Below are 17200 nucleotides of genomic sequence, written 5' to 3' on the forward strand. Positions count from 1 at the left end.
TATATATATATATATATATATATAAAGAAATCTTAATAACAATGCAAATTGTGGTTGACAATAAAGTTGATTGATTGACTGAAATTATTATTTTGAGTTTTGCTGGTTGTATTTCCTGTTCCCTTCCTAACTCTTAACACTTATTTGTTTTTAATTCATGCTTCAGTTGCACTTTTAATTCTTAATATCCCAGATAAAAAATGTCATCCCCCTTAATGTCTATTTTTTGTATCTGTCTTGCCAGCTTATTTGTGGGAAGTCTAAGAACTGATCAGCTACATTCTTGTACATTTCAGATGTACAAATGCATTCATGTCTATTTCTTTAATGCTCAATTTAAAACTTAATGTTTATTTGTATTCATGCAGTGAAAATCCAGGGAACATCACTGAGCTGTTTAATACATTTTATATTCAGGGAAAAATGTGCAGATTTGGATTGGAACTTTTTTTTTGCTATAACTATTATTATTGCTTAATTGTGTTTCCAGTTTTCACAGAGCAATACTGACATCTGGTGGACAGAGAGAGTAAAGGCAAAGTATCCAACTTAAGTTTGATCACAATGGCTAAATGGATCCCATTGAATCAAAAGAACAGATAGTTTTTTAGTATTATAGAAAATAAAGATATAAAATGAAAAGATTATAACAATTTCAAATTAACCGTGATAAAAATAAGTTAACTTTTTGTGTCACAAAGGTTTGTTGCTGTTTTTTCCATCAGACAGAGAAGTTTCTTGTTCTCTTGCAGACGAGAAAGGTCTGGGTTTGTTAGACTTTTCCAGAAGCCAGGGAGCTGGTGCTATATCTGGCGTAGCAGCTGCCCTTGAGGGCCACTCATATGTCAAACCTGCAGGAGAAGCAGCTGAACAACACCAGTTTTACACCATTAACACAGCTTAAGAATGACTGAGACTAAGAGGTAAGAGAGCATGTTTCACCCAGTTAATCTGCCTGCTACATGTTTGCTTTATTGCCCATTAGAAATGAAAAAATGATGGACTGCTTATGAGTATGTGTGACAACACTGCATTTAAATATCCTTTTCAGGTCGTGGTAGACCATCATACTCATTCTGTCTGTATTTATCTATTGTTCAGAGTTTCCCCTAAAAGTCTTATTGACCAAATATCATCAGCATTTAAACAGCTTATAAACATTATTAAAACATACACACCCTTCATCTTTTTTTCCCTGTTTTATTGGGACTCTCATTGATTCCCATTCATCCATATGGCCTAACCCAGACAATCACATTACTTCTAACCATAACCAACATATGCCTAACGTTGTGCTGTGGCTGTTGTGGTTTTTGCATTAAGGTGACCCTTCAGGGCCTGTGAGAATTCAGTCCTTAGACTTAAACCTAAACCCAAACCAAGGAAGAAGACTTTTCCCTATAAGGTGTGAACAATCCTCGTCAAGTAGTGTGAGTTGAGTTTAGGTTAATTTTAGGGTTAGGTATGTGTTGGCAATGGATAGGGTTAGGGCAAGGGTCTGTGATAGGCAATAGAAATGAATAGGAATAATAGAAACACCCCGAAAGAATAATGTGTCACAGTATGTACTTGTTTTTATTCCTACATGATGGGGAGAATTTTCTGTTAAAAAGGCTACATCATGAAGACCATCGCCAAGTCTCCTTAGGAGAAGTTACTTTTAGGCTGATGAGTCAGGTTTTAGACTAAGGTGAGAATTGAGTTTTGGTTAGGGTTAGGTACCTGTAATGGTTAGGTTTAGGGAAAGGCTTAGGGTTAGGCTGTCGACATTGCCTTCAAATGAGTTGAAGTCAATAGAAAATCCCCACCGTAGTAGTGAGACCCAACAGGTGTGTGTGAGCGTGTGCGTAGGCTTTATATTTCTTACATGTGTTGTGCTTTTCTTCTTTCAGAACTGTCCAACAGACCACAGGTAAATCCACGGGCTTTCGCTCTCAGAAAGAGATGTTTGAGAAGTTAGAGGAATCTTTTAAAATCTGCGCCTTCTGTGAGAAGAGACCTGAGCAACTTTCAAAGTCACAGAGCTTGAAGCGCTGTGCAAGGTAAGATAATAAGATTCATTCTGCTAGATTCAAAATGACTAATATGCCAAAAGTAAACCAAAACAACAGAAAGCTGGTTGGTCAGGATACATTTAGCATCAAATCCAGAATCTCTGCAGTGTCGCTTTTAGACAGTAAGCCTATGGTTCTGCTCAGGTGTTAAGAGAGCCTATAGTTGCTTTATATGCATTGTTAAGTCTGGTGTCTCATCATCTTCTTTTTGATAATACTCCGTCGATCTTCTGCTGGGTTTAAGTCTGGACAGGTTGCTGGCCATCAAAGCAGAGCGAATCAAAAAGATTAAGCTTGTATCGTCACTTTTATCTTTGTGGGCCGGTGCCAAGTCCTGCTGGGGTTTAAATCAGCATCCCCATTAAGCTTGCCAATAGAAAGAAGCATAAACTGCTGTGAAATCTTCCTGGCAGACAGTTTCTATGACTTCAGACTTAATGAAACACAGGGGACCAACACCTGCACATCATCACTGATGGAGGAAACTTCATACTGAACCTGAAGAAACTTAATGGAGATTATGAGCTTTTCTATCACGGGCCTTGATTTCTAAATAAAAATGTAGACTTTAATGGTAAAGTAACTGCGGACCATTTAGCGACAGTCCTGTTGGGTATTTGTTTTATCCAGTCGTGAAGAAGCTTGTGGTGTTGTCTCTTTTTAAAGTTAGGGTCGGTAATCCTTTTCAGAAACACTTTGTGTTATACTGAGTGAAATGTTCCTTCCGTCCTGAGAGTAGTCAATATCCTATGTATTTAGAAACATTTAAGTGCTGCAAGCCTCTAAAAACTCCAATCCCTACCTGTCTGTCCAAAATGGGGAAAAAAAGCAATCAGAGGCTTCATCTCTTAGACAACTTTTATTGTCATTTTGTATACACAAAGTTTAGACAAAATAAAATTTAATTTAGTACCACTTTCCAGACAGTAAATTAACTGTCTGTATCCCTCCTCTGCTTGCACGCTCAACAGGTTAGGCCAGTCCTGGAAATATTTACAACACTCCTTCGCAAAACTTGTAAGGTTAATTTTGCTAAAAATAACACGCTGAATGCTCAATAATATTATAGTTTACTTACGCTACAGGTGAATGAGACGAGGTAGTTTGGTTGGAGTCCAAAATGTATTGAAAGAAATGGCTGAGTCGACTTCCCTCTGCTTTGCAGAGTTCTGCTGTGAGATAACTGTACAAGTTTGCAAGAAGGCCGTAGCTTTGAATAGAAGGGGGGAGGTGGAGGGCCACTTTCAAAGCTTTTTATCTCTCCAATATTACCAACCCTAGCTTTAACAGCAGCCTAAAACTCATTTGACACCCTGTGTCCTCATTTCATCTCTGTGTGGTTGATATCTGTCTCCACCTGTTGTGAAATTCCCTCAAATTCTTAAAAATTCTTAATAATGCACAAAAATTCTTAAAAATGCACAAAATTTACATCACAAATGTTTTTAAACCAAAGCTTTACCTTCCATGCAGCATTTCTGTAAAGAGTTCCCTCTGTGATCAGCCAGCTTCCTTAGTAAAGATTTTGAAGCTTAGCCTCCTTGTTGAGAGTATTAATGTGCATGAATGCTACATAATGCATGATATTCCCCTTTCATTTAAAACTCTGAATTTCTCTTTTTGATGCTATTTACTAAGATGCAGCTAGATTTCTCCATATTTATCCATATATTTATTTATCCATATTTATCCATTCTTTGGCCAGATGTCTAAATGTTTACTACTGCTGTAAAGACTGCCAGAAGGAGGACTGGTCCAAACACAAGAAGTTCTGCTCCCAACTGCGTTTAGCTGCTATTGACAGAGTTGTGGAATGGCTTCTGTTCAAAGGTAAAAGAAAAAAATTAAGTCTGACGCGGTTGTTCCAGGTGTGAAAGTGTGAAAACAGCATCACCTCATTGTTTTTAGACTTAGACTTAGACTTAGACTTAGACTTCTTTATTTGTCATTTTGTATGCACAGGGTGCATACAGAACGAAATTGCGTTACATACAGCTTATGAACGTTGCATTGATATTTCACAATGGCACGAGTTATAGAAAAATACAAAAAGTGCAGCAGTGGTCAAAGTGTGAACAGTGCAGAGGATAAGAGACAGTGTGCAAGTTGCAGTGGTTCAGTGCAAAATGGCATTTGTGCAAAAAATGCGTTATTGAAAAATACAATGAGATGAACAATTTAAAGGGCTAAAAGTTAAAAGTTCAGCAGCATTTGATGCCCGATAATGTGCAATAGTGTCCCTTTATCTCCAGGCGACCTTCCATTCCCAACAGAAAAGTGGTCAAAGCCCCAGTCAGAGATTAAAACATGGGACGACTGGCTTGCCATGCAAGGAGATCTCACTCCCCGTCTAGAGCCCTTTATCAGTGGAGCAAACATGAAGGATTTATGGACCATCGCCGGCAGGCCTCGGCCCAGTGATGATGATCTGAGGCAGTCTCTTTGGAGGGTCTGCAGCGAGTTCTTCTCCAGGCCTCTCACAATAGCCTGGGGGATGAGGCTGTTTGGTCTAAACCCCTGCTCCAAACCTCTCACCATCCACCTAGTGGGTGCGGGGCAAAATGAGACACTGGCAGCCAGGCTGACAGACTACGATGAGTTAAATAACATGTTCCCTGGACACCAGGGCATTGAGATAGTCATGGTAGGGCCAGAATTGGTTGACGGCCCCATCGTGAGGCCTCCTCTCAGAGCCTTTGGTCCCAAGCAGAGGGTCTACATCAGCAGCTACAAAAGCCTCTACCATGAATTCTGGGAGGAGCTGGTGGAAAAAGAGGAGGCAGCCAAACCGGACCTGGTTGTTGGATTTAATCCAGGTGAGTAAATGATTTTCCTTGTACAGTGATAGGTTGAAGTGTAGTACCACATACTGTACCTCTGGGTTACTGAAAGGTATGTTTGAAATTATTAAACCTTAAACAGAAGCACTTGTTATTTCAAAAGTTATTCAGCATCAGTTACTCCCAAGTTGAAGTAAAATGTTGAGGTTTTTTCTACGTGATCTTTTTTGTGGATAACAGTCTGAAAAGTGTGGTAAGCACTAATAATAACTTCAACTTTGCACACTTTTAGACCCACTCTGCATATTTACACACGTAAAAGTTTTCCTATGAAAAAAGAAAAGTTTCAGATAAAATGGGATTTCATTGTGGACTTTGACTAGGCCTTTCTAACATATCCATATATTTGATTTAAACCATGTAACTGTAGCTATGCTTGTTTGTTTGGGATGGTTGGGCTGGTAGAAGGTGACTTCCACACAGTCCCTAGACTTCAGAAAGCTCCAACAGGTTGCCTTCCAAGGCTGTCCTGTTTTTAGCTCCATTCATCTTTGCTTCAACTCAACCTGCTTTGCTGTCAACATAGAGAAAATAAATACCTACATCGTGTCATTGCCAGCACCATGTTAAGCTTGGGATATTTTTGCTCTTGAAGAATTTAAATCAGTCACAGCAGAGCAACAGAGCTTGATACAAGTGCAACCTAATATTTTATATTTTTATTTTCTAAATACTTTGAGAACCATCTAACTAGGGCTGAAACAATTAATCTGATTAATCATGATTAATTGATTATTCAGATAATCGTCAACTAATTTAGCATTAGATTAATCTTTGAGTGGAGTATAGAGAAAGTAAAACATGGTTTAGCTGACAGAGTGACCCAATTAGAGCAGTAATTGTACCAAGATTGTAAAAAATAAATAAACATTTTGCATTTAAGATAAAGAAAAAATGTGCGTCTGTTCATATGCTCTATCCATTTTGAGTTTCATTTAGTAAAAAGTCTTCTTTAATGAATCTTTGGCTATCTGATTACTGATCTAGTAATCAAAAAAATTATTGACAATTTAATTGATTTGTAAAATAATCGTCAATGGCAGCCCTACATCTAACCCTTTCCTTACACTTTGCAACTATGCACTATGTTGTATTAGTCTATCGTTCTTTGTTATACCGAGAGCTGTGAGAGAGTTTAAAGGGATTAAAGACCTTTCCAAAGTGGAATAGGGGAAATTTGTACTTAATTGTTATTTCCTTGATTTTTCCCAAGGTTTCGATGCAAGTCAAGGCCTTGACCAGGGTTGGCTTCCAACACTTCTGCTCCTCAGAGATTATGACATTCCCTCGATGTTCACAACTCTAAAGTAGGTATAACCAGTTTGGAGAAATCCAAATGGAAATTTCTTCCATGAATTTAAAATCAAATGCAATTAAATCAATCAATATCTAATTCAGTCACCATGCAACTTTTTTCAAATTGTTATCCCTATCTAAAGGAAATTATATTGAATTCTATTGAAATTTGCCACATGTCATTACTTTGAACATTGTAGATAAATATTAGCAATTACAAAAGAAAATATAAATTCAAACAAATTATTTGAAAATAGTTTTAGTCACTTCGTATTATTCTCAAGGCTCTTTACAGAGACAACTCAATCAGATCATACAGTCACAAAGGGTTAAATCTTTCCCCCCGTATAGAAACACATCTGATTGCATCGAGTCATTGGATTTGCAGGATTTGCTCCACCTAGATGAGCACATGTTGACAGACATTCACTTGCCTCATTGAATCTATAGCAAGCCCTAACAGAAACACTCCGTTATAACAGTGAGAAACCTCCAGCAGAACCAGGCTCAGTGTGAGCGGCCTTCTGCCAAGGCCGACTGGTTGTTCAATGAGACAGAAGTAGATATAAAAAAGGAACATTTTGTGTGTCTGCACTTATCCATAAATACCTTCTATGTCAGTAAAGGTCACTGTAAACTAACTTTATAGCTGGCTTTGTCTTGGGAAGAAGTTTACATGCCAAAATATATTAAAGTGTGCATACAGTTAGTCACAGTAAAGCATGAGTCCATAGCTATGTTCAGGAGAGAAATAAGACTGAGCACTGAAAAACAGGCCAAATCTTACAGTATAATCTATACTTAGAGAGGTTGATAGCAGCAGCCCAGTGATGTTCGTCCAGTATTGACCCACAGTCAAACAGAACCAGGCCAGATGAAGCTACTTTGATGAGAAAAAAGCAGAGAGGACATAAAGTTAGAGGTTGAACTAATAAAACTGAGAATTACAGAACAGAGAGTGAAGTAGAATGAAGTATCGTTATCCCTATGTCCTCCAGCAGCCTAAGCCTGTAGAAGCTTAACTACAGATATAGCTCTTTTTAACCTAAACCACAGGGTGGAGATGCGGTGCCATCAAGTCATCTATGTCATTTATTTGTTCTGCCCAGCCCCTGAAAAAGGTACGTAGATAAGCAGCCATTTAAAATAGCCCCTCCAAGTCAAACGGCAGCCCAATTGAAGCCCTCTTCCCCCCAACTCCCAGAGAAATCTCCTCCAACTTTCAGCCACTGAAATCCCCATCTTGCATATTTATTTCCCCCTGACTCTACCCTTTCAGTGGATTGCAGGGTCTAGCCAGGAGATAATGATTCTCTTTATATCTTAATGTTCACAAATCATGATAGAAAGAATATTACATCACAAATATTGATGTTTAAAAGAAACTGTAGGGGCCAGCCAAGGGCCCATCAAGGAAAGTGGGGCAATTTTGAATGGCTACTTCTGTAAATCCAATCTGCACAATTTTATTCACTGTGGCTGGGCAGAACAAATACATGGAAACTTGTTAACTCCAAATCTCCCACCTCTGACCTGAACTGCCTGTTCTTAAAGATAAAGAGGAGTCTGCCTCTCAGACTAAAACGGCTCACTCATTCCACAGTGGAAGAGCCTTATAACTGAAAGGTCTGCTTCCCATTCTACTTTTTGAAATTTTAGAACCATTGATAAACCTGTAGATTGAGAGCTGTTCTGAAGACATCACAGTATAAGTTAGTAGAGAAGAACACAAAAAAGACTTGCAGCTGTAATTGCAACAAAATAATTGATCCAGGTCTACTAATATAAATGAAGGCCAAAGAAAAGATCTAGAAATCCATGCTTCCTCTTCTTTCTAGTCGACAGTTATGCTCTATTTCCTGTTGTTTTGTCTGTTGTAATGTGACATGTAACAAGGTTTAAAGAGAATTATTTTTTTGCAATGTTTTTTTAAATAGCTTTTGTGTCACAGCTGCTAATAAATATAATCTTTCTGCAGTGAGACAGAGATGACATACTCTCTGCAAATCCTGTTAGAGCTGGAGATGGACATGAAGGAAGTGGAGCCAACCCGTTTTCCTCTTTGAAGCCAGAAGTAGTGGGTTCAACTCCCAACAAGCCTCCTATCTACTGCAACTCACACTATTTCAGCTTTCAGGGTTTGCTAGAGACTGCAGACTTTGAGGAGCCAGAGTAGACCTAAAGGAGGCCTTCCTGAGTAACATTGGTCATTTTTCAAATGGATTTCCTATTAAAGTTTTCTATAACTAAAACACTTTTATGTCGTTTGTTTTTGGAGAGTTTATACCTGTTTAAACCTGTAGTTCCTGGAGTAAAGTGAAAGAAATTTGCATTTATAATCTCCTTTATATCATGTAAGAGAGGCTTTGTCAAATTTGAATATAACGTGTCTAAACCACAGCCTAGTTGGGAGAGACACATGAAATTATGCTGTTGTCAAATGTTAACTGATATTTAAGGCACCAGTAAAATCAGTCAAATTAGAACTCCACAGTGGTTTTTGCTTTTATTCATCATCTAATGATATGAAAATATCAGAGAAATTTCTGCTAGAAGGTGCTGCAAATGAGTGAATCTAGTATAATAAAGACATGTAGCATTGGTACATTTACGGTTTTACATTTCTACAGGGATTTTAAGGAAAAAAACACATCTATAATGTAAAGAATGAGATTCAAAATGCTTCCAACCGTAACAGTATTCATATCTGCATATGCACATTTGATACAGGTGTAAGGGTTGTGCTTGGAGCGTTTGTACCCAAAAACTGTCCAAAGAATAACAGCAAGCAGATACAACACCACTGCCACAATGTTAAACACAAATTCAACCAAGCTCAGCTTGAATGTGAGCAGACACTGCAAAAGCTTGAGCAGATTGAGAACTAAGATGACTACAGTGACCAGAAGGCAAACTCCAAAAATAATGGTGCATAAAGTCATCCCAAATGGCTTATAGAACCACTCTCCTCTCACAAAGTGGTCCGTGGCAGCAGTGAGAATTATGCACGCGACAAAAGCCTCCGATATGCGTAGAGTTCCTCTCAGGCTGGTCATGTAACCGCTGGGGAGCTTCATCTTCTGCATGATAGCGTCAATCAGAAAGCACACAGTAGCAGCGAATGAGAAGATGAGGCACAGAATGTCTGCGATACAGGTGAGGCAGACGAAAACACAGAGAAAGGCCACCGTGGCGGAGACGATCATGATGCTACACACCCCGGTCAGCCCAAAGGTAAGATCAGCCCAGTTCGGAAGGAAGGCAGCCAGAAGGATGTGCAACTTTTTGCTCTCCACCACGGCCAGGACCAGGGGCACAATAATGCAGAACACCCAGACAAACTCGCACCAAACGCCCCATGGGACGACCATCCTCCCTTTGCAGATGACAATGATGAAAGCCACAGCGCTGAAAATTATTTCCAGGAGGCGTAAAATTCCCTGAGAGCCTGAGAATGGGCCCCACATGCTGCTTGGATTAGGGTTCTCAGATCCGGAAAGCTTGGGGATGCTGCAGTTATTCTGTTTCTGCTCGGACTGCAGCTGGACAACTAAGTTCACCATATACAATAAAAGTCACCACACTCCAACACCCCAGCTTCATCTGCTTAGTATTCAAATTTTCAAAGTTAGTTCCCAGTGTGTATTTATGAAAATGACCAAACAGGCCCTGACCATTGTTGTAAAAAGAGTCCATAGATGTCTGGAAACTGAGATATGACCCTCATTTTTAATGGACGCAAAGCACCTGCAGACCAGATAGCATTTGACCTCGTTTGACATTTTTTCATTCGATTTTCACCTTTAATCAATCTGCATCAAACTTTACTCAGTATAACTCCTTTCCTCCATTTGTGTTTTAATTTCCTACTTTCTTCATATTTATGATGCAGCGGGTTTCCATTCCACACAGTGGATTACCTCACCTTCCCTTTGTTTTTTATGGAAAAAGGAAACAATTCTACTAAATTAACAATTTTCTTTTACTTTCTTTAATTAACTTTCTCTCTTAAAGAAAATAATCCTGACTTCTCCCGTTTAGCACTTTTACAATTTACTCTTGCTTCACATAAAAGAATCCCTGGCCTAGTTCTGCAACAATCTTATCAACAATCCCACATTTTAATCATCACTGTAAGAAACAAAGACAAAGGTATCTTACATTAGGTTATCTCTTGTAACTGTTTTTTTTTATATACAGTAGTGCTATGGGAGCAGTCCCGGGCTCATTTACATGCAATCTAGTATTCAAACCATGTTGAATTAACTTGGATTTACTTCATCCTGAAGTTACAATAACAAAAAATCTTTAGAAATATTCATTGACAATAAACAATGGGGGGCACTAGTGAGCATTACATGGATTAGTCCAGGGGTGCCCAACCTTTTTTAAACCAAGATCTACTTTTGAAGTTGATGGCATGCCGAGATCTACCAAGCCAAACACAAGGGATGGGCAGTATTTGTTTTTTATTTGCACAGGTGGAGAATAAACAGTAAGTCCAACAAATGGGGAAATTATCAATTGTGTAAAAAAAATAGGTTGCAAAAACAGAACTTAACAATCTCATAAGAACTTCACTCACTCACTCACTCACTCACTCACTCACTCACTCACTCACTCACTCACTCACTCACTCACTCACTCACTCACTCACTCACTCACTCACTCACTCACTCACTCACTCACTCACTCACTCACTCACTCACTCACTCATCAGACACACCAAAACTACAGAAAAGAGCAGTCAAGATCTCCAGACAAAGACTGTGCAGTCAAAAAAATCTAAATAAACCAATTGATACACACACAGTCCAGTGGAGATGACAAATAAAAACCAAAAAAACGTTAGAACTGTAAATTTACAGTCATATATTTAAATCACTGTTTATATATATATATATATATATATATATATATATATATATATATATATATATATATATATATACACTATATTGCCAAAAGTATTTGCTCACCCATCCAAATTATTGGAATCAGGTGTTCCAATCACTTCCATGGCCACAGGTGTATAAATTCAAGCACCTAGGCATGCAGACTGTTTTTACAAACATTTGTGAAAGAATGGGTCGCTCTCAGGAGCTCAGTGAATTCCAGCGTGGAACTGTGATAGGATGCCACCTGTGCAACAAATCCAGTCGTGAAATTTCCTCGCTCCTAAATATTCCACAGTCAACTGTCAGCTGTATTATAAGAAAATGGAAGTGTTTGGGAACGACAGCAACTCAGCCACGAAGTGGTAGGCCACGTAAACTGACGGAGCGGGGTCAGCGGATGCTGACGCGCATAGTGCGAAGAGGTCGCCAACTTTCTGCAGAGTCAATCACTACAGACCTCCAAACTTAATGTGGCCTTCAGATTAGCTCAAGAACAGTGCGCAGAGAGCTTCATGGAATGGGTTTCCATGGTCGAGCAGCTGCATCCAAGCCATACATCACCAAGTGCAATGCAAAGCGTCGGATGCGGTGGTGTAAAGCACGCCGCCACTGGACTCTAGAGCAGTGGAGACGCGTTCTCTGGAGTGACGAATCGCGCTTCTCCATCTGGCAATCTGATGGACGGGTCTGGGTTTGGCGGTTGCCAGGAGAACGGTACTTGTCTGACTGCATTGTGCCAAGTGTAAAGTTTGGTGGAGGGGGGATTATGGTGTGGGGTTGTTTTTCAGGAGCTGGGCTTGGCCCCTTAGTTCCAGTGAAAGGAACTCTGAATGCTTCAGCATACCAAGACATTTTGGACAATTCCATGCTCCCAACTTTGTGGGAACAGTTTGGAGCTGGCCCCTTCCTCTTCCAACATGACTGTGCACCAGTGCACAAAGCAAGGTCCATAAAGACATGGATGACAGAGTCTGGTGTGGATGAACTTGACTGGCCTGCACAGAGTCCTGACCTCAACCCGATAGAACACCTTTGGGATGAATTAGAGCGGAGACTGAGAGCCAGGCCTTCTCGTCCAACATCAGTGTGCAACCTCACAAATGCGCTTCTGGAAGAATGGTCAAAAATTCCCATAAACACACTCCTAAACCTTGTGGACAGCCTTCCCAGAAGAGTTGAAGCTGTTCTAGCTGCAAAGGGTGGACCGATGTCATATTGAACCCTATGGATTAGGAACGGGATGTCACTTAAGCTCATATGTGAGTCAAGGCAGGTGAGCAAATACTTTTGGCAATATAGTGTATATATATATATATATATATATATATATATATATATATATATATATATATATATATATATATATATATATATATATATATATATATATATATATATATATATATATATATATATATTTAGTACTTTTCAAGGCTATTCTTTTAAAAAAAGATGAAATTGTCCAGAGAGCTGTTCCAAACTACATTTCTTTTTGTTTTAAACTTGTGTAAACAAAATGAGAAATAAAATCTGTCACTTCCAGATCACGTCACAGTAGGAAGAAGGAGAAGAGAAGTCCACTATTTCAGAATGATAAACTTCACTGGGCATTGGCATTGGCAGAGATACTGGCAGATAGATTAAAATTCAACAGGAAAACAGATAAAAATAGGAAAATACTAAGTACAAACTATGTGGATGTGAAGATGTAACATACAGCAGAATAGGTTGCTGACTGTTTCAGAAACTCTTTAATTTCAGGCAAAAGTTCCAAAAATCTTTTGAAGAATCTGCCACGAATCAGCCACCTGACGTCGGTGTGCAGCAGCGTGGTCTGCACCTTCCTCCTCGAGCTGTGCACAGAATAAACGCCGCTGAAAATTCCTGGCCCAAACAGGTTGGGCACCCCCGGACTGAATGTTACCAGGTTCAAACAGGTTTTTCAGCCTTTGGGAAAAGGGTATATGACAGACTCAAAGAATCAGGAGGCGGAATCAGGTCAAAATCAGGCAGGCAGAAAGAAAGGCAACAGGAATGCCAGACTAAACTCACAGATGGCTCGTAATAATCTGGCACTAGTGACTAGTCCAAGAGCTGGTTTAGGATCAGGTGAATCTGATGTAGGTGTGTTGAATGATGATCAAACCAGCTCTAGTGCCAGTAATCATGACACTTGCTTCTCTAAAATACAACCATGGGCAACCCTAAAGCTAGAGGGAAAACTGAACCCAGATTATCTTGCTGAAGAAATCGATACAACAACTTCACTTGTTGAGGAAGAGGACGGTGCTGGTAACCAAGCTGAGCTTTTCATAGATGCTACCACCAGCACCAGCAAAGCAAGCTCGCGGATCTGGAGTGAAGCAAAGGAGAGAGAAGCTGATCAAGCAATCAAGATCAGCGGTGGCAAATTTAAGGAGGCGAATGGCACAAGTTTGGTGAAGTTGGTAACATTTGATCGCCTCCTCGCCTGCAAATAAAGTTGAAAAATTTGCTTTGCAAAATCCACTCAGGGACTAAATGTGGCTGTGAGCTACAGGGAAGGAACGCAGCGGAGAAAAGCTTTTTTATAACTAAAAAGGGAGGATAGAGAAAATAATGTTGCCAAAGGATGAAGTGGGAATGCTTTTAGAGGATTTAAAGTGGATTTAAAAAGTTGTTTCAATTTTGTCTTACAAGCACTTGTTGTGCAACTTTAATATATTTATTGTTCACCCCAGTAAGTATCTTATTTAATCAGATATTATTCAGACTGTCATATATTGTTTATGAACACGCCCTACTGGCTGTCTTTTAAAACGACAAATAAAAGTATGAAACAAGCTCAGTTCATGGTCGAACAGATAATTCTGCCTGTACATGGAATAAATTCTCCACTTCAGTTCAAAATATAAGAGTTTATTAACAAAAATCGTTCAGCTCCAAGTAAAACATATTTCAGTTAAACACTCTTGACTAAAAAGTAGTGAAACTCATCTCAATTAAGCTACTATGTACAAAGAGGAAAGAAAAACATGATTAAAAACCATAGTCAATGAGATGATAGGATGATAGTGTTTTAGAACCAAAGTATATTTTGAAGAAGTAGGGATGTGATCAAATCAGGTTTGAACTAATTTAGAGTAATTTGAATGTGTTCAAATCAATTCCCAAATAAACTCTAAGAGGTGATAAAACATTATTTAGCCAAATAAGATTTTATTAAATTATTTGCTTAATCAGGAACCAATAAGCTTTAGTTAATTGATATATATATATATATATATATATATATATATATATATATATATATATATATATATATATATATATATATATATATATATATATATATATATATATATATATATATATATATATATATATATATAAATATATATATATATATATATATATATAAATATATATATATATATATATATATATACCGGTATATAAAACATTAGAACACATTAGTGTTTAAAATCTTAATGAAATGAAGCTTGTTTAGCTTTATAAACAACAGCTCAGACTTGTAATCGGCCGTCCATTTTTTTTTAGCTTTGTCTTTACTCATAGGTAAACACATGAAATGATCAAAATCATCAAAAGTCATATTGTTTGACCTGAGAATCTGTCCCTAACCAAGCCTGACATTTTTCCTTTTGGCTGTCTCCGAACCCCTATATAGAGCACTATACAGTGGTTATGCAATTTTATATGAGTGTCCGAATGTGTAGTGGGACACTGGCTTGTGACATTTTGTGGGGATTAAGCTGCCATATGTTATTCATAAGTTAGGCTGTCGTTGGACAAAGGAGGCCTGGGAGAAAGATCTTGGTATCAGTGATGATGTCTGGAATACCTTCATTCCTGCCATCAACAGCTAACTTATCCAGTTAAAATTGATCCATAGGCTTCACTGTTCAAGCAGTAATCTACACTCCTTCAATCCCTCTGTCTTCCCAATTTGTCCAAATGTAAAGCAGCAGAGGGAACTCATCTCTTCTGGTCCTGCCCCAAATTAAACAAATGTTGGTCAAATATTTTCATATGCCTTGCTATGGCTGTGCTATCACTAGAATCATACAATGACAGTTTAAGACTTAGACTCAACTTTATTTATCCCTTGGGATTCCTCCTTCAGGGAAATTCTGGTTCCAGTAGCTTATATAGAGTACAAAGAGTTAAAGAAAGATGCTATTAAAGATAATACAACAGGCAGTATAAATACAATGATATACTGGACGAGTTCCAATACAGCACTACTCTAACCCCCCATCAGCAAAAACAATACAATATAGCATGGTCATTGCAAATATGAACATCTTAGCTTTGGATAAAAATGAAAATGTCCCAACCTTTAAGACATTGCTGATGGAAATGACTAATTTATTGCATCTAGAGAGAGTTGAACATAGCAACCTGCTTTTATAAAACGTGGCAGCCTTTTATATTATACTTGTCGAAACTGTAACCCTTGAGTATTTGGATGTGTGTAATTAATATTAAATACAAAGTACATGTATTTCACATTGTCTATTAATTACAAAGCCTTGTATTACTTTTGAGCAGACTTCACACTTATTTATTTTTCACTTCTTTCTTTATTTTTGATTTTTGAATTTATGTTCTGTAGACTTTTATATTATTTGTACTTTTTTTTTTTTTTCCTTTGAGGAAGGAGTTGGGGATTTCATTCACATTTTAGTTTGCCTTGATTTGCATTTTCCCCATCTGGATTTGCACTATTCTAAAAAGAAAATAAAAAAAAAAAAAAAAAAAAATAGAGCCTATCCGTATATTACTCAGGTTAGATTTAATTTAGCAAAATAAACAGAAGAACATTTAAAAAAAAAAAATCAAATGTGAAGTTTACATGTTTAAATATATTGTATCTTGAACAAAAAATGTAATACAATTTAAGGCAAGCAGACAAAAGCCTTTGGAACATTTATGTTCTCTTAAAGCCACAGATGCCAAGCAGTGTAAAAATTAGGTCCACTGTAAAAAGGATGAGATTGACATAGGTAAAAAATGTAACCATGAACTGAATAGCCCAAATACAAAAGCTAGGGGGACAATCATTGGGACGTGGATTGTTTCTGAATGTAAAAATGGGCCACATGATAGCAGTAAATATGTACAGCACAACTGAGATCACAAGGAATATAAAGACAAACCTGTCCAGGTTAAAGGGTAAACATTTCTTGAGTTTTTTTAAGATGTTGGTGGCTATGATCAGAGGGAGGATGGGAAAAGGAATGATGTACGCAATGACACAAAGTATCAGAGCTGTTTTGTCTCTGTAACCTGTGAGTGATACAAAAATCATGCAGCTCACAAAGGCCTCCAGAACTTTCCAGAACCCAGGTAATGCAGCCAGGTAGCTTCCTTTTTTCTTATCCATAAACTTGTCCTTTACCACCTCAAGTATGTAGAGAACGCCGCACAGGAAGGCAAACACACTCACAATCCAGCCATACAGGCATTTCAGGCAGGCATAGAAGTTGGCATATGTTATGGCAACAGAGATGGTCATGAGGGAGGAAGACATGGCCATACCTGTGGTGAAATCCCCCCAGTCCATGCAGAACAAATCAAGGATCTTATCGAGTCCAAACATCTCAATGACAGTGATGACGAGAGTCATGATGGGGCAGAAGGCCCAGGTGAACATGGCGTAGTTCCAGTAGGTATGAGTGCTCCCTCCTCTGAACATTCCCAGGACAAAGGTGACCAGACACAGGATGATCTGAGCCATATGGAGCCCACCGCGCCCGGTCATCAAGCTTGATGGATTAAACACTGCCTTTGACAGTGTGTCCTTAACATCTTCAATAATCCCCATCTTCAAAGAGCGGCTGCAAAGACTTTGTCCTGACGACTAGAACAGATATGTCTAAAAGGTGTTCCCTGCAGGCTTTCCGTTCCAACTCTACTCTCCATATAGTCGCTTTGCTTTGCATGGCATGCATGGTGACGACTATGAATAATGAGGCATATCTGCTGCAGCTGATAAGAATGAAACTCTCATCACAAAAAGGAGCTTGATATACAGGTGCTGTAGTATCAGACTGATGTCTTTGCCTTTGTTTGGCTCTAACATTTTATTTTCATTTTTTTTTAAATA

General features: G+C 38.4%; 2 protein-coding genes and 1 pseudogene across 2 annotated transcripts in view; 1 reads left to right on the forward strand and 2 right to left on the reverse strand.

Moving 5' to 3' along the window:
- The window catches only part of LOC119793778 (myeloid-associated differentiation marker), a 37168-nt gene extending 20215 nt beyond the window's left edge, over nt 1-16953 (reverse strand). The window contains exon 1 of the mRNA XM_038301039.1: nt 16633-16953. Coding sequence (XP_038156967.1) covers nt 16633-16918 — 286 coding nt within the window. The 5' untranslated portion in view covers nt 16919-16953. The remainder of the gene's footprint in view (nt 1-16632) is intronic.
- On the forward strand, nt 765-8442 carry LOC119793776 (annotated as a pseudogene).
- Nucleotides 8815-9726, reverse strand: LOC119793777 (myeloid-associated differentiation marker-like protein 2). The gene has a single exon (XM_038301038.1). It carries the CDS (start codon nt 9655-9657, stop codon nt 8815-8817), a length of 843 nt encoding a protein of 280 aa, XP_038156966.1. The 5' UTR covers nt 9658-9726.
- Nucleotides 16954-17200: the final 247 nt, after the last annotated feature.

Source organism: Cyprinodon tularosa, unplaced genomic scaffold (assembly GCF_016077235.1).
Source record: "Cyprinodon tularosa strain WSP-4 unplaced genomic scaffold, ASM1607723v1 ctg46, whole genome shotgun sequence".
NCBI classification, from domain to species: domain Eukaryota; kingdom Metazoa; phylum Chordata; class Actinopteri; order Cyprinodontiformes; family Cyprinodontidae; genus Cyprinodon; species Cyprinodon tularosa.